Genomic DNA, 25,777 nt, shown 5'->3' on the forward strand with positions numbered 1-25,777 from the left:
TAAAGTTAAAAAAATATATATTTAAAAAAATAAATAAAAAGTCCACAAGACGAGTTCGCCCTCTAGCGGCCGCCCCCTGCCACGACGTGACTTCTTCTCCAACGTCGTCCCCGCAGCAGAAGGGAGCGACGAGGCGGACGCTCCGTCTCTGTGGACGTCTCACTTCTCGCGCCACGTCAACAAATTTCGCCCGAAATATATTTGGGCTTCAATTGTCGTTTATTTTTTATTTATTATTAATATTTTTTTAGTTGTCGTCGAATACAAGGAAGATTGGCTTGAGCAGTAAATAGAAGACAGGTTAAAGGTAAGCCGGTTCTACTTCATTCATCCGGACCGCCAGAGGCGGTGCATCACTATGGACAACCACCTCACTACGGACGACGACCCCACCCGCCCTACGGGGGACGGGTGGTTGAGGAGGGAAGGTTTGAATTCCTGGATATTGCTGCGCCGTTTTTATTTATTTTATTTTTTTTAACTTACCCATCCAAATTGATGAAACGGCGCTGGCTTTGGGATCAGGGACGTGAGGGGTTCGTTGTAGGTACTGTACTGTCAGCAACCGTTTGTAGGGATATCCACCCACGGCCTGTACAGGTCCGGGACGATATCCATGCACTGGTCCTTACAAAGCAAGATTCAAGATTCAAGGTTTTTATTTGTCACGTACATGTACATACTTTCATACATATATGCAGTGAAATGTAATGCAACGCACCCGGTGATAGCACACAATATGTCCTCGGAAAAAAAATAAAAGTAGAAAATTCCTTTCTAATAGACCGACTAACTGACTCCTAAAACGTAATACAGTAAGTTGAATACTTATAGAATAAGATAAAAATATATAGAATAAAATACAATAAAAATAAATTGAAATAAAATGGAATAGATAGAGGGAATATGCCTATGTATATACAGATATGTGCATTTAAAGTGGCATGTGAATTAAAGTGGCATGTGAATGTGAATAGTGTGAGGTAGTGTTTGGGATAATACAGCACAGTATACAACAGTACGGCGCAGCAATACGGCATCACGAACAACCCTGAACAGTGACACAGTATGCGGTACAGTATGCTACATACAGTACAGTAGGTAGTGGAGCCTAGTGCATGGCTCAGTTAGGACCCCTGGTGAGGTCAGCGTTGACAGTTCTGATGGCTTGAGGGAAGAAACTCTGTCTCAGTCTCTCTGTTCTCGCTGTGTGACTGTGGAGGCGCTTGCCCGACCGCAGCAGCTGGAACAGTCTGTTGTTGGGGTGGTGAGGATCCTTCATGATCCTGCGGGCTCTGCTACTACACCTCCTGGTGTATAAGTCCTGCAGGGAGGGGAGGGTAGTTCCAGTGGTACGTTCAGCTGAACGCACCACCCTCTGCAGGGCCCGCCTGTCCTGGGCAGTACAGTTCCCAAACCAGGCGGTGATGTTGCCTGTCAGGATGCTCTCCACCGCTCCAGAGTAGAAGGACTTGAGGATCCTCACCGAGACCCGGAATTTCCTCAGCTGCCTGAGGTGGTAGAGACGCTGCCTCGCCTTTCTCACCAGAGTGTCTGTGTGAACAGTCCATGTTAAATCCTCTGTGATGTGGACTCCCAGATATCTGAAGCTGCTCACCCTATCGACAGAAGTCCCATTAATCCACAAGGGCGCGTGCATCCTCGATTGGGATCCACGCCTAAAGTCCACAATCAGCTCCTTGGTTTTGCTGACGTTCAGGTGTAGGCTGTTGTCCTGGCACCAGAGTGACAGGTCAGCCACCTCCTCGCGGTAGGCCTTCTCATCGCAGTCGGTGATCAGGCCCACGACCACGGTGTCGTCAGCAAACTTGATGATGGTGTTGGAGCTGGACCTGGCCACACAGTCGTGTGTGTACAGGGAGTACAGTAGGGGGCTGAGGACGCAGCCCTGGCGGGGATCCTGTATTCAGGGTGAGGGAGCTGGACATGTACTTCCCCACCTTGACCACTTGGGGGCGGCCTGTGAGGAAGTCCAGGATCCAGGTGCACAGCGGACCATTCAATCCGAGCTCCATCAGCTTGACAGCCAGTCTGGTGGGAACTATGGTGTTGAAAGCTGAACTATAATCGATGAACAGCATTCTCACATAGGCCCCCTTCAACCATCCTGATGGGACGGCAGGGAGGGAGCCAGATGACGACGACGACGACGACAACAACAACAGCAACAACAAGATGGAGTTTAGTGGGGAAGAGGGGAAATGTAGTGATGAGATCATGGAGGGAGCCAGATGACGACAACAACAACAACAACAACAACAACAACATGGAGTTTGGTGGGGAAGAGGGAAACTGTAGTGATGAGATCAGGGTGGGAGGGAGAGTGACCCTAACCCTAGGACCCGGAGGCAGGATGGCTTAATGTAGGAGTAGGATTCCAGGGAGCGGGAGCAGTAAAGAAAGTCGATCCGATGAAGCTCCCTAAAAGCACCAGAGGACGAGTTGGAGAACTGAGAGGTGTGCGAGAGTTTTGGGGGACGGTGACCGGCTTATGGGCTGTGATAACCAAAGCGTTAGATGGAAGAGGCAAAGAAAATGAGTCACGCTGAGTCAAAAGTAAGTAGTCGAAGTGGTGAAGGGGAGCCGAGAAAATGGAGACGGAAACCATCTTGGTGGAGGTTGAGACAAGGGTTGTCCCAAAGGAGCGATACTGTGGATTTATGAAATACAGCGTAAGAGAGTTTATAGCAAAACCTATGAGGTGCTTGAACTGTCTAAGGTGTGCGAAGGGAACAGAAGATGTGCTCGATGCGGTGGGGGTCACGAGTGTGGAGAGTGTGGAGAGGGAGTGAGGCCGAAATGCTGCAGCACTGGCGGTGTTTTCGGCGGAGAAGACAAAAGTTATGGTCTTCACAAGAAAGAAACTCAGGGAAGGTAATAATCTGAGACATGGAAGTAACTGGGAGAGAGTCAGAACTTTTATATTTTTGGGTGTCTATTTTGACTCGAGCTTAGCATGGAGAGAACATATTAGAAATGTGGAGGATGAGTGTAAAAAAGTTATAAATATTATCCTTTAAGACGTCTTAAAGGAATTGAATGGGTGCTGATACGGCATCACATCAAAAAATATATATATGTGTGTGTGTGTGTGTGTGTGTATATATGTGTGTATATATACAGTATATTTGTATATATACAGTATATTTGTATGTATATATATATATATATATATATATATATATATTTATGTGTGTGTGTATATATGTGTGTGTGTGTGTGTGTGTGTGTGTGTGTGTGTGTGTGTGTGTATATACATATACAGACAGTATATATACACACAGACATAGACTGTATATATATGTATGTATGTGTATATATGTATGTATGCGTATATATGTATGTATATATACAGTATGTGTGTGTATATATGTGTGTGTGTGTATGTATATGTATATATATATATTATATATATATGAGTATTATATTAATATGTATATTGGATGGACTATGGGAGTGTGGTATTTGGATCAGCAGCAAAATCGGTGCTTGCAGGGCTGGATGTAAGACAGACTTTGAGAGTGTGTTTAGGGGCAGTGAGAACGTCAAATCAACACTTCAAATCAGGACAAGAAATAAAAGTGCAGATCTGGTGAGTGAGTTTTATGGGTATGAGCAATCTAAGTATAAAGACTTTTCACAGATGGATTCAAGGATCCAATAACAGGAAAAACAGGTTCTATAGATATAGTCCCTAGCCATAGCAGTGAGATATGCAGACGGACCGGTAATTGCCTAAGTGTATATACTTTTGAGCTTTGCCGTCTTGATAACTTTAAAATGGGTTGAACAAAACAAAACAAAATAAACAGTCTTAATCTGTAGTGACTCAGTCTCTGCTCTGTACAGTCTCATGGCAGGTACGTCCAGTGATCACCAGGAATTACTTTACAAAATAATATCAATACACACAAGAATAAGCAAACAAGGCGTGGAGGTCATGTTCATTTTGGTTCCTGCTGATACAGGTATTCTGGGTAATTAAAGAGTGGACAAACCAGCCGAGCAAGCCGTTAAAAAAAAAAAAAACGTACTCGTCTCTTGAAATCAGAAGGAAAGGGTGTGTTGTGAAAGGAAATCAAAAGAGTGGCAGCAGCACAGAGATCAGGGGACAAGAGGAAGACATTTACCTCCCATTCAAAATAGAGTTGGTGTTCTGAGAAGAAGGGGAGGAAGCAGGAAAGAAGAGACGACCGTCACTAGGTTAAGAATAGGACACAGTAATCTGAACAGTACACTTCACATTATAGGGACGCATCCGAGCACTTTTTGTGATCATTGTCAGGAAGCAGAAACTGTAGAGCCTATATATCGCCTATATATCTTTTAGTTGGTGACAGAGCAGTCAATTGTTGCTGCTCAGCACTGTGGATTCAGCCAGGGCCCGACACCAACTTTTACAAGCGGTTGCCAGGCTGACAACCAGGCATCAGCTTTTGGTTGCTGGAACTGAAAATATGGCCGCCATTTTTAGTCACCTTATATTTGAAGTAATACCACCGTAGTCAGTTATACGTCAGCTTAATAATGAAAATGCGACGTCAAAGAAGCTCAAAAGTTTGAAAGCAAACAAAATTCTCAAAACTCCTCTGGTCACACTTGGCCCGTGCCTCTTGTCTCTCTCTTACACCCACAAGCAGCGTCTATGCTCCCCACACAGACAATAAGAATCTCAACGGTCCTGTTTGTCGCTATCCACCAGCTTGTTGCTTTCAAACGGCAGCGGGTAGTCTTTCGCCCTACCCCAGACCTGCCAACCTGCATGCATTTTGTGTACCAACCACGCAATTCTTGGTCTAAGTTCTCGGGTACGAAATGCCAGCTGAACCTACACAAATGTTTGTGTGTGTGTGTGTGTATGTATATATATATATATATATATATAGTCATTTAATTATGAAAAAACAATCAATCAATGCAAAATAATACCGTACATTCATTCAGTATTTAAACGACATCCCTCGGATTGGACCGGATGCTACGACCTTGTGCTTGTGGTTCTGTAACCCCTCCCTCTCCTCTCACTCGCTCACCATCGACTGATACGCAGCGGAACTTTCTATCCACCTAGGCGTCACGCTGCATTGCTGAGGTTAAATGGGAAGTGGCGGAGGAATAAACAAGCACAAGAATGTGACCGTAATGTGAACATGTTAAACGTGAGACGCACCGATCGGTGTCAGATATATTTTCAGATTCGATGTCGGTCAAATTTACACGCCCGATACTGCCATTTATTTTCATTTTTTTTGCAATGATTGATGTTCATTTTGGAATGGCAAGTACAATATAAATATAATAGAAAGGTAAATTTGCACTTAAAAGTGAGACTTTGAACTGGACATTTCCATGTTTTTTTCTGTATTTCCAACAGTTATGTTGTTTCCTACTAAAACTCAGTGAGAGTTACAGGTTGCATTATACTGAAGCTTGGTGACAGTTACATATTCTATTTGATTGGAACTCAGTGACCGCTCTTTGTTGTATTTTATTTAAATGGAACTCAGACAGTTTCATAGTGTTATGACCAGGGCTCGGGGACCCAAATGCCCGACACAAAGACAGCAAACAGACTGAGGGAGTTTATTTGAAGTCACTGGGTGTGGGGAGTTCGGGAGCGACCCGGTCGGGCTGGATCGGGGTGGACCGGTACTGGAGGGCAGGATTACCGGATGGGACGTGGAAGGAAGGATCCAGGTTCTGGACAGGGAACCAGGCAGGACGGGCGCAGCGCTGGGTTGATGACGAGTGACACAAACTTGCGATGAGTGGATGGAAAGCCGGGGAATAAATACTGCAGGCTTGATGGGATGATGGACCTCGGGTGTGTGGGACAGAGCAGGTGCGAGGGGTGGCGGAGGGGAACAGGAAGGAGTTTGAGCCTGATGACCATGAAAAATAACATACAGACAGACAGACAGACCTAGACAGACATGCGGGGCTGTTCCCCACCCCGATAGACTTGGAGACTGAGCGTTTTTCGGATCGGCAAAAAAATAAAAATAACAGAAAAATATAACTTTGCTTTCCGTTTATTCGGTGAAACACTAAAAGGAAATTTTGTGGAACTTCTGCTCTTAAAAGAAAACAACATTCAAGTGTCCAACGGTTAAATAAAATCTTAAAATATATAAAATATGAAATACTCTTGTTAAATGAAAGTGCAATATGTGGCATGGTCTTCCTTTAAACATGGTAGTGAATGAAAGAATAGCTTCTTTTCACATTATCAAAAAAAAGAACCCTGCGGGGAAAAAAATGACGATTCGAATCGATTAAACGAACTAATCATTTTCACATTTCATACAAATTATAATTGTGGCAGTATTTTCCATTATTATTCAAACTTATTCTAATGGCTCAGACTAGACTGCAGTATATTTATTATTTAAGTAATTCACTCTTATTTTTTTTTTACCTCTTCAGTGCCCACAATCTCAGTGGTGAGATCATTGTATGTCTTCCGGCGTAGGGCAGGGTCCAGGTGAGATAGGGACTTGAACCTTGGATCCAGTGCAGTAGATTTATGAAGGTAGTCCTATACATTAGGAGGGACAGGGTATCTGGGGTTCAGGTCCTCTCTTTTGGCAGCCCTGACATCTCTAGTGATGGTGCTGTCTTCCTCACTTGGGGCCGTGGATTGTAGAGTCCTTGTTTTCAGGGGTAGGATCATGGACACAGACCATGATCCAGGTGCAGTGTCAGTGCCCATTAGGGTTGTAACTGTTTTGAGGAGTTTGAGCACCTGGGGGACCTCATCTGCCACTCTCGCCGTCATCATCCGACGAGGTGATGTCTTTGATTTATTTATTTTTTTTCAGGGTCTTGTCACTCAGTGTAGAGTATACAGCTGCTTACTGCTCAAGATAGCTCTCCAATATGTCATAAGCGGAGTTCCATCTTGTGGCATTGTGTGTGAGCTTGTGGGTCGGTAGCTTTAGCATTTCCTGCTTGGTCTTGAACGCACGAGTGGCTGTTGTGCATCGGTGGAAATAGGAAACCACCTTTCTGATCCTCCCAAGAAGGCGGCCCATGGGGTCGACTGAGATTCCGCTTTGGGATGCTAAATTGAGCGCATGTGCAAAGCACCCTATCTGTGGCCCCAGTCGAGCTTTTATTGCAGCATTTGCTTGGTTCTTGGCATTATCTGTGGTGACTGGGATATTTTTATTGGGCCTCTCTAGCTTCCACTCTGCTACTGCTCCTATAAGTACCCGTGTTAGATTTGTGCCTATGTGACTCTCAGGCAACTTTCACACTGCAGGCCAAACTGGCCCAAATCCGATTTTTTTTTTTGCTCATATGTTACTCAGATATATATTTTTGTCATGACCGTGTGAACAGCACAAATCACATGAAATCTGATCTTTTCAATTTGGAATTGGATTGGATACAGGTGTGATTTTTTTTTTTTTTTTTTTTTTTTTTTGAGCAATTTCAAATCGGAAATTCACGCGACCTTTACATCGCTCTAAAGCAGGGACTGGACTGCAGCGCACAAAAGGTTCACAGACCGGGGACGCAAAAAGTACCCCTTGTTGGGGAATTTGGAATTCCATCCCCGACTTTGGGACCAGCGAGGAGAGCGAGGCGCACCGTGTCCCCTCCCACCGCAGCACCGGCACCGCGGCAACCCTATCATGACACCCGCAACCATTAAGCAGTGTACAGCATATAGCGCAGGAAGGGAAAATAAATGATAGATAGATAAATAGACCACGGTGAGGGGCCACCCATGCTCGCCGCGTTTTATGAATAGCACTGGATCTAAATATAGTGTGTGTGTGTGTGTGTGTGTGTGTGTGTGTGTGTGTGTGTGTGTGTGTGTGTGTGTGTGTGTGTGTGTGTGTGTGTGTGTGTGTGTGTGTGTGTGTGTGTGTGTGTGTGTGTGTGTGTGTGTGTGTGTCCTCTGAGGGAGCGCATCTGGAACACCGGATGTCGCGTCTCCCACTCCGCTGTGGTGTAGAGCAGTCACAGTAGCTTTCCATTGCCCTGGAGGTCCCTGGATAATTTGTCTGCAATTTGGACCTTTTCCTCTTCATAACGATCTGGCACAGTCTTCACACTGGTGGTGGGTGTGCAATGGGATTTCGTAGCGTGGCACAAGCACTTTCACCATATTTTTAAACCCTTTGTTTTCCACAACAGAGTATGGCCTCATGTCTGCAGCAATAAACTTCCCAATGGATTTGGTAATAGCTTTAATCTGATTAGTTAGCTGATTAGTCGGATTCTGCAGCAAACGGCTGCTCAAGTGCGGTTAAAAGTTGTTGTTGAGCATCCTTAATTCTCTTGGCTCCTCCCGTCCCTGGCACACAAGGGTGATATCGCGTCAAATCGATGTATTGCCGTTCTCATATGACTTTCTCAAGGCACAACGTCGACACACCGTAACGGTTTTGTCCACCACCCTTCTTCCATCATCATTATATTTCACAGGCGCTCGCCAAAGTGCTCCCATACTGTACATGCAGCCTAGATGATGCAGAAGGCTTTTCAAGTTCTTCCGCTCCTCCGCTAGCCATGCCCGTCACTGACTCACTGCACTTTTTGCAACGGGAGCATTCCTGATTGATTCGTTGGGATTCATGCCCCCTTCATGTGACACACAACGGCTTTTGCTTTGTTCTTCACTTGATATACAAGGGCTTTTGATTCGTTGGGATTCATGCCTTTCACGCGACACACAACTGCTATATTTTTCTTTGCGCTTCAGAGTAACAAACACCACATGCGTCCGTCTTGTTTATCTTCTTTTCACCGCAACTCTGCATTAAGATTTACATAACATACCGTAACACCACTACATTGTCCTCTTTGGGGTGGTTGTCTCCTGCAAGGGGAACGATCAGTCGGGCTGCGCTAGCCCATCCCTGGCCAGAAGGCCGACTATCACTTTCCACTGATTCCATTAACACTGGCAGTACTTAACAGGGTGCCACAAGGCAACCACAGCCTCCTACTGGTTGCCCTGAACTGGAGGTACCAGAGCAGTGCTCGGGGCCAATTACATTACGATCCTTGCAGCCACTGCTTGACCAAAACCGGTCTGCCCCGACCCTGAAGGTTTATGTGGCTGCCAGCACAGCCCATAGGGCAACTGTGGGGAATCGGACACTCGACCTAGGCGTCCACTGGGAGGATATTATCCATAATTATGCACTGTTTCTGACGGTCATCCAGAATTCCTAGAACCGTAGTTAGATGCGTAACTCTCGTTAGGTAACTTTACTGTGTTTCCCTTCAGACGCTTATTGGAATTACGACAGAGATCCTATTTATAGAGAACACTGTAGACCCGTGATCCCTTTTATCTTGTTTGTCTTTATTGTTCGGTATCTGCAGTCTATTGCATTAGTGAAATAATAGTGGCTTTAATAACCATTCAAAAGATCCAAAGAGGCTATCAATGACATATACACCCTGTATATTTAAATCTTTTTGATAAACACACGTTTGAAATATGTTAATTTGTTTGTCAGTTATGTTTGAAATAAACATAATGATGAATAAATACGCTACATAGTAATAATTCATATTTTTAATTTATACCCATAACTTATACCCATCACAATAATTGACCCTGTGCATAGTATTGTTTTTTGTATATTTGTATATTTTCTATACTATTCTATACTATTTCTGTTTTGTAATCTTTGGCTATGTGTATAAAGTTGACATTTTTGATTTGGACACTTCATTTATACCTGACTTTGTATCCTATTTTAATTTGTTAATATTTTTATTCTCCATTTTTTTTTAAGATTTTTAAGATTTTTTTTCATGCTTACGCACCAAACATCCCCAGAACAAATTCCATGTATATGTACCTGACAGAATAAACTGATCCTGACTCTGAATAATAATAATTGTCATCATTCCCTTTCCTTTCTGCAGACCATCAGAGTGTGGACCGCTTGCCATCATGATGCTGGGTCGGGGCGGCGGGGTTATCGCCCAGCACCTCAGTAAAAACATCACTTTCTACCTGAACGAGGGTGTGTATCCTGCCTCCAGCAAGCCTGCCCCGGTGCCCGCAGACACCAAGCCTCTCCTGCTGCTGCTGCCCTGGTTGGGCTTCAGGCCCCAAGCTGTGGCCAAGTATTGTGAAATCTATTTCCGCAGCGGCTTCGACGTGCTCATGGTGGAGAGCGAGGTAAAGATAGCGCCAACGTCTCCCGATATATAGGCCAATAAAAAAAAAAATGCAGGTAAAGTCCTTGTAGCGCGTCTCTGCTGGAGCGGGGCAGAGATGGACCAGGAGACCGGCGGAACCTAAGGCAGCCTTAGCCGGGCATTTATTCTCACAAAAGTCAACGACATTTTGTCCCTTTAGACAAACGTATAAATAATAACTAGGCTGCAGACGGGAGTGGGAGCCCAGCCTCGCTGTCATAGAAGGAGTGAGCAGCTGCGTCCCCCTTCCAGGTGCCGGTGCTGGCCCTCTCCACCTGCAGACGGCGCCAAAAGCCGCTCCCCACTGCCACCGTCCTGTGAAGAAACCCATTGGAGCCCCGACCGAACTGAGTCGTTTCATTGGACTTTTGCAAATACTAATAATCGCCAACTCTTATAATGTTTCATCTTTCAAGCAGTTTTGTCTCTCCCTCTGGCAAATTGGAAACTTTTACGAGTGTATGGGGTGTTGGGAAGGTGCTGTGCTCGGTCCAGGATGATTCCCTCATTATTAACCTGTGGTTTTCCTGTGGTAGCTGTGATCTTTTCTCTCTCTCTCTCTCTCTCTCTCTCTCTCTCTCTCACTCACACTCTCCAAGGAGGTAAACTGTACAAAGGAGGAAGTCTGGGCTACAAAGGGAGCTGTCCTTATAGTGAACAGCTGTCTCAAACCTGGTGAAGACATCAACAGATCCCTGCGTACCTAGTTATCTCTGAAGAGAGATGTCTGTACTCTTACCTGACCTGTGATTTGTCTCTGGTTTTGTTGTTTTCTTTGGTTCCTTCGTAATCAAGTTTCTGCTGCTCTAACGTGACTTACTGAGAATGAAGGAACCTTGAAAGTCAAGTCTCTCTCTCTCGCTCTCTCGCTCTCTTGAGGTTCCTTTCTCTTGAGGTCTAAAAGCTGCGTCTCAGGGCATGATTCGAGGCGTCCTCCTCTGAACCGTCTCGTCCAACCGCAGGTGAAGGACTTCCTGTGGCCTCGTTGGGGCTTGGAAAACGGGGGGAGGGTCCTGGAGCTGCTCCACAGCGAGCGTTTCGCGACGCGGCCGCTGCTCGTGCACGCCTTCTCCGTGGGCGGCTACACCTTCGCCCAGCTGCTGGTGCACGTGTCCAGTGACCCGGAGCGGTACCAGGGATTCATCCGGAGGGTTAAAGGCCACGTTTTCGACAGCCTGGTGATGGGCTCACTGGAGAAGATGGCCACAGGTAAATCAATTCACACTTTGAATGTACCAGCGCTTCCCTGATGATTGAACAGGCCTGACGGGCCACCGAGCCAAAAAGAACTCACGCCAGGCCACAAATATAAATATTTTTCAACGCCAAAAATCACGGCAAATATCCATTTATTATCCGCTACCGGCTGCGCTCGGCGCGCTCTCTCTTCTTTCCGACAGTGAGTTCACACACACACACACACACACACACACACACACACACACACACACACACACACACACACACACACACACACACACACACACACACACACACACATCTGCACTGCCCACATAGCCCCGCCTAGTCTCAGTGCGGTTTTGTGGTGCAGCGAAGTTGTTTTCCTGCGCCGTAACTTGTTCTCGGCCTCCATAACTAGCTCTGTTAGCCGTTCTAGCCGTCCAGCCCATAGGGAACAATTTGAAACCCATGGCAAAGCTAATGCTAGCTCGTTAGCCCACCAGTTTCACTGAAACCCTCATTTTTTTTAAATCTTCAAATCCATTAACATTTTTTAAAACATTTGATTTATTTACAATTATAGAAAAAAATATTTTTTCATATTATGGTTATTTTCTTATTAAAATCTAATAATTAGATATGACGACAGGGGAATATCAAAACCAAGCAATAAAATGTAAGTAAATATCGGATACTATCAAACAATAATATTTTTATAAAAGTAGAGATGTGAATGTGTGACATCTCAGGCTTTTGAACAAGTGCACTTGGAATTATTGTAAATGTTTACTGCAGTCATTCTGCTGTTCTCTGCTGCTCGCCGAGAAAAAGACGTCGTACCTGGTCGTCATGTTATAGCCTTGTTGTATTTAGCTTTTAATAAAAATCTAAAATTTTGTTGTCAACCTATTTCTTTGAATGGAGTAAATATAATTATGTATTTCCTCAACATTTTAATGGTGTTTTTATTATGCCACTAACAACTATAGAGTAAAGAAACAACATTTTGATTTTTCACTTGTTAAAATTGCTTTTCGGGTCGCTTCCGGGACCCACTGCTATCAGTCACTTTAAATGACTACTGTCCTTAAATTTAAGAATTTACTAAATGACAGGTGGAGGAAGAACACGAGGCACACACACGGGGAAGCAAACACCACAGGACAAAACAGGGTGGCAGAACAAACACGCCACAAACAAACAAACAGCCCAAAGCCAATGAGTACAGAGGCGGACAAGATGCACGCACGCACGTGCACACACACACACACACACACACACACACCAACACACAAGAGAGAGGAGGACATGAAAAGAAAGAGAAAAGAAAACCTTGGGCGTGAAAACAGACCTCAGGAACACGTTGCAAGGAGATCACCCGGGGGGGGCCTGCGTGAAGATTGCAATAAATGCGCCTCCTGCTGCAAAACGTTCACATCCTGATGCCATGGTGAAAATGTGTAGCAATGAACCATGCGCACTGTGTTCATGGCGGGCAAACATTTTCAAAGCTCATTAGTGACACAGCTTATTTTTATGCAATGAATGCAGCTGATTAAGTCGTCCTCTGAAGGAGTCTTGAATATACCGAACAAACGAAAAATTCGACTGCAAATATAAATTGCAGACGAAGCAACCTCAACCGTTGAGCGTTTTTTTCGGTGCGTACCGCCAGGCCTGGAAAACGAATTCTAGGGGAAACGCTGTACTTTGTGTGACAGCACGCTGTGTTAGCGGTATTAAAGTATGGCGTCATACTTCCAATTCCGCCTTTTGTGGCCACTTTACAGATTTTTTTTTAAAATGCACCATCATGTTAAAAATGTGCCCTATCATTTCCCGCCTCCCCCAGGTCTGGGTAAGACGGTGTTCCCTCGGTTTGAGGGCCTGACGAAACGGGTGAGCCTGCTCTACTTCAGCGCCTTCAAGCGCCAGACGGTCGATCACTTCAACGCGGCCATCGATTGTTTTCGAAACACCCCCATCGCCGCCCCGGCGCTGTTCTTCTTCTGCGAGAACGACGCCATGTGCGACGCGCCGGCCCTGGAGGAACTGATCGAGCTCTGGCGGGAACGCGGCCTGGACGTGACCTCGAAGAAGTGGGCGGACTCCACGCACGCGGGCCACATGAGGAGGCACCCGCAGGAGTACAGGAGCACGCTGGAGGGCTTCCTGCGCTCCCTCGGCGTCTCGCCGCTCACGGCCAAGATGTAGCTGAGAGTCGGGACGGAGTGGTGCCCCGGTCGGATCGAGGCCGCCCTCCGGATCCGGGAAAACCTTCTGACGACTACAACCGCACACCTCGCTTTATTTATTGACGAACCTCCTACGCTTAGTGGATAAGGTGCTCACTTTGTGCACGGAAGTGTCTTTAATTTCTCAGGTAGCGATGGTGCGCTGACGTGCCCGTTTACTTCTCTTACATTCTCATGCCTTTGAATTTTGGCTTTTATACCAAAACTAGTGAGAATTTGAAATAATGCTAATACTTGTAACGTATTGAATGTTGCCATGCGTTAAGGTGACCATCTCGGCGGTGTCCCTTACTGCCGGCCTCTTATCTTTCAAAGGAAATTAAATAATGATGTGAATCGATGTTTTGGTCTCATTGTTTTTGTACACTAGGGACAAGGAACCGAAAAGTGGGCCCTTCATCTAAAAAAAGGGTGAGAATCTCTGTTCTATAGGACACCAATACAGATTTGTTTTTTTATCGAAAGTAAAAATAGAAAATCATACGTAGAAATAGACAATATAACATATTTGGCTCTAATCAAGGATTAAAAAATTGATTAAAAAAAAAAAAAAAAAGAACCTACATATAGACAAAAAGAAGAAGAATATTCATGTGTTTATTACGTTATCTATTATGTACGTATATGTATGTGACAAATAACCTCTTGAACTTGAACTTTTGTGTATATGTATGTCATTTGTATTATTAGTCACCTATTTATTTATTGAATGAAAGCTGGTGCGCGACACCGCACAGCCCAATAGGTGGCGATGATGCGCCAAACAGCTCGGTTTTCCAGCCGCCATCCCAACAGGGGAAGAAGAAGAAGAAGAACCAACGACCACTTCCTACCAACATCCAAGATGGCGGCCCCCGCACGTAAACATGCGCTGCTGTGAGTGGCTTGTCACGCTGGAACTAAAAGAGATAGAAAACATGTGTTTAACTCAGCAAATGTTACACTAGAGGAACCGCCGCGTTTGAGGGAACCATATACATCACCGAAGGGGTTATCGTTACCGCGTTTTATTAAGCTTATTGTGAAAACACAATTGAGGACCATGCCAGCGGTGACTCTGTTCGTCTCGTCTTTGCCGACCTCGGCTTCGAGCGAGCGCCTGGAGGAGATCTTCTCCGAGGTCGGGCCGGTCAAGCAGTGCTTCGTGGTCAACGAAAAGGGTGAGGGCCTTTTTCGACTTTTATCGCGTACACATGAGGGTGTCTTCAAACGCCGTCTTTGTCTTTAACTTCTCAAAAGTTATTAAATTGTCTTGAAATGTCTTAATGTGAGGCCTTAATGTCAACATAATCAGATTTGTTTGCATCTACAACGACTCTTTTTTTTTTTTTTTGTCAAAATTAGACTCTTTTCCTGATATTATGTACTTAGCTGTCGTTAATATCAGTTCCTAGAGTCATCTAGTTCATAACCTATGCAACGCTATAACTATCTATCCGCCAAACCTAACACCCTTATCACTAAAAAAAGCTCACTCTCTTATTGAACCGGAGGAGAGAAAATTTGTCCGAATTTAGTTAAAAAATTCTCTTAAAACGTATTAAAGTTAACTGTCTTGATACCCACAGGCAAGCTGACCACTAATTTTGCCCACATTTTGTTCCGGGATTTACCTCTACTGTGTTAGGTACAAAGACATGTCGGGGCTTCGGCTACGTCACATTCTCCATGGAGGAGGATGGGCGGCAAGCAATGAAAAACATAAAACAATATGACGGAAAGACGATAAGGGTCACAGTCGCCAAAAGGAAAATACACGAGAAAAAGAAGACCGGTAAGTATGAATTCCTGGACTACAAACCTAGCTCTTAAGAAGAGATCATACACGTGGAGGATTCATGCAGCATCCTGGTAAACGTCTGCTTTGTTTGTGTCTTTCCTTAAGCAACGAAGGAGCAAGCACCAAAGGAACGTGTGAGCAAATCTACAGTATTACGAAAAAGCACCCTGAAATCCAAGCTTATCATCAGGAATCTAAGTTTTAAGGTGAGCTTTCATGATTATATCAAAACTGTTTGTCACTTGCTTGCACACTGTAATGCTGTTGTTTATTTTATTATTTTTCCCGGTTTTCTCTCAGTGTTCTGAGGATGATCTGAAGCAAAGCTTCGCCAAATTTGGAAAAGTCCTCGAGGCTAAAATCCCCCTGAAATCTGGTAATAATCAACGACCGCACGTACTCTCTCAACGCTTGAGGCATTTTACTCAGCCAGGAAAAACAAAAAGCTTGCGTTCAGACGGCAGATCCCCTTGTTTCTTCCCCTCCTTGGTATACTTACATGTGGCTGTTTTCAATAGATGGAAAGATGCGAGGTTTTGCATTTGTCCTGTTCAAGAACGTATGTGAGGCAGGGAAAGCTCTCAATGCTATGAACATGAAGGAGATAAAAGGTTAGTATGAAAGGTACCTGAACCGCAACCTCTGCATTACTGACGAAAATGAATATGCGATGGTAGTAATAATAACAAAAAAAGGATTTCTTGAATGTTGATTTTGTTTTGGATATGATATTAATTTCCTCACAAGGTCGGCAGGTGGCAGTTGACTGGGCTGTGCCGAAGGACAAGTTTCTTGGCAAGCAGCCTCCCTCCGGTGAAGGTAAGTCTCGCCTCATGCGTTCACACCAGTTCACCACTACAGGACTTCTTGGCAAAAATGCTTTTATGTAGCGAAAAAAAAAAAACCCCCAAAAAAACCCAACACAATGATTTTGTTTGTTTCTCTCTTAGAGCCTAAGCCGACGGAAGGGGCAGCGAGTGGGGAACCATCTCAAACGGAACATCAGTGTGAGGAAGAGGACGTCGTGAAGGAACAACCGGCGCCTCAGAAGAAGTAAGAGTGAGCCTCAAGACTGGGCACCTTGTTTGGCTTGTTTTGACGTCCCCCCGTCGGCCGACTCACGTCCCTGGGATGCTCCTTTCAACAGAGTTATTTTCAAAAAGCCTGTGCAGAAAGCGGAGAGTTCACACTCAGAAGATGAGGATGAAAGCGAGGAAGAAGAACATGTGAAAGATGAGGAGGATGCTTCGAATGAGAGCGATGATGATGATGACGACGATGACGACGACGACGACGATGATGATGACAACGACGACGACAGGAGTAGCCTTGAGGATTATGATGACGATGACGACGAAAAGGAATTTGGTATAAATAGTTTTAAATAAATTTGTATTTTTTGTTCCTTGCATAGCTCTGCCCAGAATGCAATATAAAAAGAAAGTGTATTTATTTGCACACGCACGTTCTTTCCACGATTGACCCGATGGCTTTCTTCTATTTAGGTCGTAAAAAAAAACCACGGAAACAGCTCCCCTCAGATGTACAAGAGGGCAGGACGGTCTTTATCAGGTGTGGAGTGCTTTTCTACCTCGTCTCTCTGACAGCCATCCTGTCCTCCTCAAACTAAAGATCTACTGTATAGCGCCATTTTAGAAAGCAGACATACTCCATGCATCAATTAATGTTCATTTATTATCGCGTGTGTGATGATTATTGTTAGTCACATTTTTCACTGTAGTAAATTAATTCATCACAGCCAGTCTAGTTGTGATCCAATTACAAAGGTTGCATTGGGTTGTAAAAGGTTGCACTGCCGAGTAATCCTGAATTCATTCTAATGAGTAGAGTGTTATCTGCATGACATATTGGGAACATCTTGCGACCGTAAGAGTGAGTGCAGTGAACTGCTTACCGGCAAATGAGAAGTTACCTAGTGTTTTAAGTCAGTCAATTTCCATCAGGTTCCACTTTGTGTGTCACACATTGACAACATATTGGCATTAGCTGTGGTGGTTTTATGGGACGTTTACATTTTATTTGCGGTGGAGAAGAGGCCAGCGTAACATCGCCAGGCACAAGACAGGAACTTTTTCGTGAGCCTGCCTCGGAACCGCCTGGCCGTTTTTTTAAAACTCGTTTTGTTTCCCAGTCGTCACTCGTTGTGTCATTTCTTCATCCTTCTATGTTCCTCTGTAGGAACTTGTCATTTGACACTGAGGAGGAAGGCCTTGAGGAGGCCCTGCTGGAGTACGGAGAGCTTAACTACATCAAGATTGTCCTTCACCCGGACACAGAACATTCCAAAGGTTAGTCAACTGTAGTTATAGCAAACCTCTCTCTCTCTCTCATATCTCCCATCTCTCCCAATAGAATGCTCACGTCATTACTTTGGCCTTCTTTCTTTACGCCAGGTTGTGCATTTGCTCAATTTAAGACGAAAGAATCTGCAGAAAAATGCATTGCAGGAGCCCAAAATGAAGCGGAGGTAAGAAGCCCTTTTTTGGGAGGGTTTTAGAGTCTCACATGCATTGCATCTCTTTTCATAAATCGTCTGTTCTCCCTTTAGAACGCCGGCATTCGTGTTGATGGTAGAAAGCTGGTGGTGGTTGCGGCAGTATGCAGGGAGAACGCCGCCAAATTGAATAGCAAGCAGGTCAAAGTAGAAGCGGGCACCAGGAACCTCTACCTGGCCAGGGAAGGCTGTGAGTACACCTAAAAAACACATTTATCAATCTGTCTGTGTGTACCTCATATATTTGGGTATAATATAATATCATCTCCCTTACTTAGGATTTAGTAATGCTTTGAATTAAATCCCAGTCCGTTGTAAATGAGAAGCACGTGCACGTAACTATGATTTTACATTAGCCTCATAATTAGGATGCGGATTTGAGGAATTTCCTTAATCGACAGTTAGGGTGGGGTTTCGTCGAATAACTGTGGTTGGTGGCGCAATGGGGACCTACGCCACGCCGCGCACGTCCTCCGTGACGGAATGAGCCAGATGTTACGTCGCAGATCAAGTCTGGTGCAGATATGGACATCGAGACGCGAATAAAAAGTATTAAACATTGCTGAAATTCTAATATATAATAACAGACATGAAATCATTTCATTTAATATATTTTATTGGGGTCATCACCATAGCAACATATCGCTTGTTTCGTTTTGCCGTCGTACCTCATCCTCGCTCCGCCCCCCCCTGGAGCGAGGGAGTTTGTTTTGTTGTTTGTCGTTCCTCCGGAAGCCTCCATCTACTTGTACCACGACTTCTTGCTCCACTGGGTATTTTTTTTTCTTCTCGACTGCCCCCGGTCGTTCCAGTGAGTACTACTACTTCCTGGCTGGGTGTTTTTTTTTTTCTCCTCTCTCCTCACATTACGCCCTGCGCCTCAAAGACTCCCGTTGATACTATAACAAGACCGCAGATTGTTCCGTTATAACCGACAAGACAAAATCGTAATCGCTTCAATTCTTATTAGTAATTCATCGATAGCTGGTTAATTGTTAACATCCCAACCTCATATATGGAAGTAGCTTTAGGAATTATAATACTGCTGTGAATAACTTCCGTCATTGTGTTTAGCTGTTGGCCTACTCACAGTAGTCAAAAAAACTGATGTTATTTTTGGAACCAATATTCAGGGGTGCTTGCCAGCAGACGTTCTCTTAAGCTTATCCGAGTAATTCTTGAGTTCTGAATTGTATTATAATTTTATCCCCGTTGCCATCGCTCAGTAATCCGTGCTGGAACCAAGGCTGCGGAGGGCGTCCCCGAAGCAGATATGGCAAAGAGAGTCAGGGTGAGTATCCTGCTTCCATCCAAACTCTCACGATCCCGATGGGGGATCAGTATACGAGCCGTTCAACCACCCACCTGTTGAGAACACTTTGGCTTTGTTGTGGCTTTGCTCCCTTTTAGTTTGAGGAAGTAAAGAGGGCCAAGCTTCGGGACATGAATGTGTTTGTGTCAAAGAATCGTCTCTGCGTCCATAACTTGCCCAAGTCGGTTGATAACAAGAAACTCAAAGCTATCTGCCTGAAAGCTGTGAAAGGAGGCAAAGGAGTCCGCATCACTGAGGTGAGAAACCACGCTGTGTGCGCAACACATCAGAAATCCATGAGGCTATGGGGGAAAAACATTTATTTTTCGTCCACTAGAGGCTGCTGTGGCCCCCTTTTTACGTGTGTGTGTGTGTGTGTGTGTGTGTGTGTGTGTGTGTGTGTGTGTGTGTGTGTGTGTGTGTGTGTGTGTGTGTGTGTGTGTGTGTGTGTGTGTGTGTGTGTGTGTGTGTGTGTGTGTGTGTGTGTGTGTGTGTGTGTGTGTGCGTGCGTGCGTGCGTGCGTGCGTGCGTGTTTCAGTGCAGGGTGATGTACGACAGGAAGCCAGAGAAGGGCCAGGTGATGGGGCATTCGTTAGGATACGGTTTCGTCCAGTTCCGAGACCACGAACACGCTCTCAGTTGCCTTCGTTACCTCAACAACAACCCTGAAATCTTTGGCCCGAACAAGGTAGGCTTGTCATATAAATGCTTTCAGTGTTTCCCTCACATTGATTACTTTGTGGTGGCCCACCACAATATCAACATTGACCGCCACATATTGATTTTCTATTTTCTTTACTATTTAAAATGGGTGAAATCTTATTTCATTGTAGAGCTGCGCACAGCGCATTGATTCGCTCAGCCCCTCCTTGCCTCTCTCTCTCTCTCTCTCTTTCTCTTTCTTTCTCGTTCTCTCTCTCTCACTCACACAGACACGCACATTTTGGTATTTTTTAGTATTTTTAGAGCTTATAGAACTTATTGTGCGTAATCGCCGGGTGTCATGACATTTCACTGCATATATGTATGACCGTATGTATATGTATGTGACAAATAATCTCTTGAACTTGAACATTGACAACAAACCCGTATGTGAAATGCCGCTCCTCATAGCGCACACTCTGAATGATCATGCGCGGGATGTTTTATAATAAGCTCCGGATCTAAAATAGCCCAGATCTTAAAAAAAAAAAAAAAAAATATATATATATATATATATATATATATATATATATATATACATACATACATACATACATACAGGTAGTCCTCAGTTAATAACCTACCTGTTTAACAACCGTTCGGACTTACGAGCAGCTCTCCGACCATAAGAATATTTTTATATGTGTGAATCATCCGCATCCAGACACGGACGCTAACAAGGCTCTCTGCTCCCCGTTCCTCCAAATAAAACAACTAAAAACAGTATGGGGGTGGGGCACGGAGGAACGGAATACGATTAGTAAACTCATTAAAATTATTTTCTGCGCATAACGCATCGAGAGGGGCCGATCAGGGAGAGAGTGATGGAGAAAATGTCCCCATTATACATGTTTAATTCCATACAGTTCCAAACCCACTTGTTTCATTCCATAAGGAGACGTAAAATAAAATAACCTACATTTAAAATAAAAACACGCTGTTCTGATGTTGTTTCTATGAGGTCTGTCAGTCGATTCAAATTGTAATCAAATTAATTACATGATCCGTGATATTTTAAGTTACAGTGGGGCGGCTCAGTTGGAAATATACTGTAGATTAAATGGTAAGGGATGTCACTTGAGGAATTTTTCCCGGTTACCGGTAACACTTGACATTTTCTAAGATAAGATATCCGTTGATGACGCTCAATATCTGTAGACTCTGCTGCACGTCTGCTGCGCTTGTCTCTGGTAGAAGCCGTTTTCTCTGGAATATCGCACTTAATGACTTAAATAAAAAACGTGGAGTGGTATAAAAGTTGTCTTTTCTATTTATTAATTGCATGGAGGCTGTTTGGTGGTTGTAACAAGGAAGCAGATACATAGATAGATTTGGACGCGGTGGTCTCGCATTGCACCGGAGTTGCAGCTACTTGTATAAATTCTTACATATTATTACAGACACAAAATAATTTAGTTCGCGAAATAATTTAGTCTCGCACAGCCGATCAGGACTTGAATATACGTTTGTTTTTTTTTTGCAGAGTGAAAACTTTTATTTATTTTGTTGTTGTTGAAACGTGCCCATTATTCCAAGTTTGTTAGAATCAGTTGACCATATTCGAAGACTGTACATTGTCACATTCTTTGTAAGACTCTGCTATAGTTGATTGTTTTAAATCAATGACTTATTTATAACAACACATTACAAAGTCATATTTTCAAATCTCCAGTCAGCTTTTAGCACTGCCTTAATGTAGAGCCCTATGGAATCTGTGTTATAGCTTTTTAAAATTCTCAATTCTGCGATTCCGTCCGTGATTCTGTTTTTACAGAAATGATAGGGACCTTTTGTAAATGCTGCCATCCGTCTGTCACTGGCCCGCATCCAAAAAAGACGCTTGGCCGCCGGGCCGCCGGCCCCCGTCAACTTTTCTGGGGGAAACCCTGGAAACATTACAAAGTTGAGCACATCGGTGCTTTTGTCGTACCAGCCTTAATAGTTATATGAATCCTTCATATTTGCTCCGAGTTGATGTACTGCACGTAGAACGCCGCTAATTGATGGCCATAAAATACAGTGGGAGAGTTCATTAGTAGTAATACATTACAGTGGAAACCGCTTATAACGATCATGGTTACAGTGATCAACTGCTTCTACGGATCCAAAAGCTTGGGACAGAATCATTCCTATACAAATGTTGTTTAAACTATTTGCTTGTAGTATTCAAGTAGTTTGCTTACAGTGTTCATTTTTGGAAAAATCTTTTTAAACTATTATAATTCTATTTTTTACTCCCATGATACTTTGCCTCGCCGTAAACCGTCTGCAGTGGCAGCGCTACACCAGGGCTTGCTGGCGTTGGAGCCCCGTCAGGATTTTGCATAGCACCTGGGCACCCCCCCCCAAGCATTTCCTTACAATTTTACATTTTAATTAAATACTTAAAATCAATTGTCAGACAAGATTTAAAGACTGATAATTAGTAAAACAGGCAGGTGTAGAGCAGTGCCGTGGCCACGCTCTGCTTTGTGTCCCCGTTTCTCCAAAAAACAACAACAAAAAGTGTTTTTATTTTAGATTAATTAATTTTCCTCCATTTCCTAATTGAACAAAACATAAAAAGCCCTGTGGCTCCCATGTTAGGCTCTGCAGAACCATTGATTCCATTAGATGGTAATCTGCATGAGAAATAAAGAAGAGGGGGGGGGATGTATTATAATAATCATCCACTTATAGTGATCAATTTGACCCGGACAGACGTGATCGCTCAAATAGGTTTCCACTTGTCTTTGCAATTTTATATCGTGTTGTGTCAACCATTTTTCCTAATTTTGTTTCTAATATGGCAATTACATTTAGTTAAAAGTTTGGTATGTCATTTTCTAAAACTAGACTTAATTCCAAATCTTTGCCTAACATGTTGGAACGCAGCCTTTAAACACTCATTTGTGAGTGAATGAGGCTCAGTCAGTTTAGCAGCCTGATCAGTGTTAATCAGTGTTTTCTTGTTTTGTTACTCGGTCGTCCCGTAGAGACCCATCATGGAGTTCTCCCTCGAAGACGGAAGGAAATTGAAATTAAAAGAAATTCGGCAGCAAAGAACCAAGGTAGGTGTGCGGCACACGCAAGTGGAATTTCAATTTGTTTGTAAATGTGGCGAATTGAAGTAATCGATTGCGCCGTGCGTTTCTAGGAACATTTGAAAAAACAATCTGCAAAAGGTGGAGTGAAGCCTCCGTCACAGACGCCTGCAGATGGAACCGGCCCGAATAAGGGTGGATCTAATCAACCGGCCAAAAGGGACAGAGGTATCAAGATTGTGTTGTTTTTATTATTGTATTCCCCTTATAAGGGTTGCATCAGGGTAGATATCGTGTAGAATTGTTGAAGAACTTTGGATGCAAAATCTTTGCCATCAGAAACAGAGTGAGATCTTCGTTGACAAAAATGCATTTTGCAAAATGGGGGAGAAAACACAATACAGTGTCCACTTGAAGATAATTCGTCCTCTCCTCCGTCCTGTCTGAGCCAGCTCCTCCTCAGCCGCAGAAGCAGACTCAGGGCAGGCAGTACGCAGGTTTCCAGACCAACCCGGAGGTGGAGCACGTTGAGCTGGAGGACGGGAAGAAACGGAGGAAAATCCTGCCCCTGCCGTCCCACCGGGGGCCCAAGATCAGGTGAGAGGAGGCCGCTCATGGTTCCGTTGTGTCATAAAACAACCTAAATCTCCCGCTGCTTCCGAACCCGATCCGATGAGGACTTGTACACCCCGCCACCGTTTGAACTACCTACATAGGACACCCGCTTCTGGATCAGGCCATTTTGAAGTGACAGCAGACTTTTGTTTTTAAGGAAGATTTTCTCTTTTTTTTTTAATGTAGGAAAACCATCAATGACACTTTTTTTTTTTTTTTTAATCTTGAGTCTAAAATAAGTGTGTTTTAGCTTTCTCTGTGGCAGCCCGGTTCGGTCACCTCAACGGGAGAGCGGAGGTGGCTCGTGAGGTAAAAATGGCCAAACAGCCACCGTTAGCTCAGCTTTTCGAGGAGGATGTTTCAAGAAAAGCCGGCAGCATCTTGAACTGCGCCAGTCCCCCCCACTTCTGCTCCTCCTCCTCCCAGGCTCCCAAATATCAGAACAGGCCGGTTCAGAAGCTGTCTCTGTGTGCCATTCGTTTTTTTATATAAATTATATATTCTCTGTGTTTTGTGTTTAAGTGTAGGTTGTCCTGATTTTGTTTTACCTTGGCTGCACAATGCATTTCCTACCAAGCTCAATTAAGATTGATTGATTGACCCCCCCCCCCCAACCTTACTCTCTGGTCTGTGAAAGTTGTGCATTGTTTTGTGGGTCGGGAACGACTTCATTACACTCAATTCAGAGGATTTCAAATGAGGTGGACTTTAGATTCAAGGATGCAGCGCCCAGTTCCGGAACTCGCAAACAAAACTCTTTTTGTCTTCTGCGCAGGCTGCGTGACAAAGGGAAGCAAAAAGCTCCTCCTCCCAAGAAAGCGAAGGCCACGGCCAGCCGAAAAGAGCGAAAAGGGCACCAGATCATGGAGAAACCCACGCAGTCTCGACCAAAGGTACATGCGTGGGACTTTACACAAAAACGTATCATCCGATCTTTCATTTGATCTTCGTATTTTGCTTTAAATGAGTTGGCAAAAAGCCCTCCCTCCTGTACGAAATACTGATTCCGAGCTGGTCTGGAAAGTCACTTCTGCAGATCACACATGCGGCTGGAATTCTGCTGCGGTTTATGTTTACGAGTTTTTATTTGAATATTTGTGGCAGGAATCAGTTCGGCCCATTTCGAGGTTGAAATTTGAAGCACCCTGCCGTCAGAGTTTTTCTTAACGCACTTTTGTCGTTTTTTTTTTTGTTTTTGTTTTTTTTTTGGCTTTCCAGAGTGTGAAACCGCCGAAGAGGCGTTTCAGGGACAGGGAGGAGGACCGCTTTGAAAGTCTGGTGGAGCAGTACAAGAAGAAACTAATGGGCGACGGCAAAAAGGACGCCAACATTAAAAGAAGCAAGTGGTTCATGAGTTGAATGGGAGGAGATTTGTTAAAACTCACGAGCTGCCGGGAAATGAAAAAAAAAAAAAAAAAAAAAAAAAAAAAAGGTTTATTGAGAATATGGACCCTAACATTATTGTTATTTTACAACCCCGACATAAAATATTTTTTTTTCTATGCTGTATTTTATGCCCTGTAGGCTGATGTGTTGTCAGATGTAATGATTCAGGACTTTTCGTTTCCTGCAAGTGGGTGCTCCTTGGTCGTTAAGATTATTTTAATAAAAAAATTAAAATAAACAATTACATCTGAAAACCTTTGCTTCCCAATTCCCACTTATGTACTGTGTTGGTCTGTGAGTTGCGTGGAAGAGTTTCCAATGCAGCGGTTGGTTGAACATTATTTTCCACGGTAGCATAAGACACAAAAAAGTTAATGATGAACTGGGGGAAAATGCCTCCCACACGTATTGCGTGATGTGCTTACACACCTGTCAGGAAATGATAACAGTGAGATATCGACTTGAACCCGTTCTTTATTTAGTTTGACCCTGAACCCGATTTTACTGTGTCAACTTACACATTACACATTATATTATGAAAGAATAAAATATTAATATAATATAGTACATCCGGATAAATATTTTCTTTCCCAAATGTCCATTGTACAAAAATATACGGTTTATATAAAATTGGAAGTTTTTGAGACAAGGAGAGGCTGCTGATATATTATCTTCTGGGTCATGTTTCAAACAGTAGAAAAGACTAGATTTGCTCACGCTGACATGTTACGTATGACCTGGCGCACAGGAGTCTGAACATGACGAACATGACAGCCTGATGCGCACCCTGGGAATTCGGCTCATTTTTTC

General features: G+C 43.9%; 2 protein-coding genes across 2 annotated transcripts; both read left to right on the top strand.

Annotated features, from left to right (window-relative positions):
- Positions 1–9,946: 9,946 nt before the first annotated feature.
- LOC307231959 (transmembrane protein 53-A) lies at positions 9,947–13,899 on the top strand (the record flags this gene model as incomplete). The annotated part of the gene is made up of 3 exons (XM_080002836.1): positions 9,947–10,177; positions 11,160–11,406; positions 13,232–13,899. The coding sequence occupies 3 exons, from the start codon at positions 9,947–9,949 to the stop codon at positions 13,591–13,593; spliced, it is 840 nt and encodes a 279-aa protein (XP_079858962.1). The 3' UTR covers positions 13,594–13,899.
- A 600-nt stretch (positions 13,900–14,499) lies between these two features.
- Positions 14,500–25,221, top strand: rbm28 (RNA binding motif protein 28). The gene is made up of 20 exons (XM_080001884.1): positions 14,500–14,794; positions 15,262–15,408; positions 15,520–15,620; positions 15,715–15,790; positions 15,933–16,025; positions 16,162–16,233; positions 16,365–16,467; positions 16,562–16,782; positions 16,920–16,986; positions 17,614–17,723; positions 17,829–17,902; positions 17,984–18,119; positions 19,156–19,220; positions 19,340–19,498; positions 19,780–19,929; positions 22,919–22,993; positions 23,080–23,194; positions 23,419–23,563; positions 24,357–24,474; positions 24,800–25,221. The coding sequence occupies exons 1-20, from the start codon at positions 14,677–14,679 to the stop codon at positions 24,938–24,940; spliced, it is 2,286 nt and encodes a 761-aa protein (XP_079858010.1). The 5' UTR covers positions 14,500–14,676; the 3' UTR covers positions 24,941–25,221.
- Positions 25,222–25,777: the final 556 nt, after the last annotated feature.

Source organism: Zeus faber, assembly GCF_960531495.2.
Source record: "Zeus faber genome assembly, chromosome: 6".
NCBI classification, from domain to species: Eukaryota; Metazoa; Chordata; class Actinopteri; order Zeiformes; family Zeidae; genus Zeus; species Zeus faber.

Coding starts and splice junctions, on each gene's coding strand:
- rbm28 (XM_080001884.1), top strand. CDS start 14,677: ATGCCAGCGGTGACTCTGTTCGTCTCGTCTTTGCCGACCTCGGCTTCG. Junction 22,994..23,079: donor TTCGGCAGCAAAGAACCAAG/GTAGGTGTGCGG, acceptor GTGCGTTTCTAG/GAACATTTGAAAAAACAATC. Junction 23,564..24,356: donor CACCGGGGGCCCAAGATCAG/GTGAGAGGAGGC, acceptor TCTTCTGCGCAG/GCTGCGTGACAAAGGGAAGC.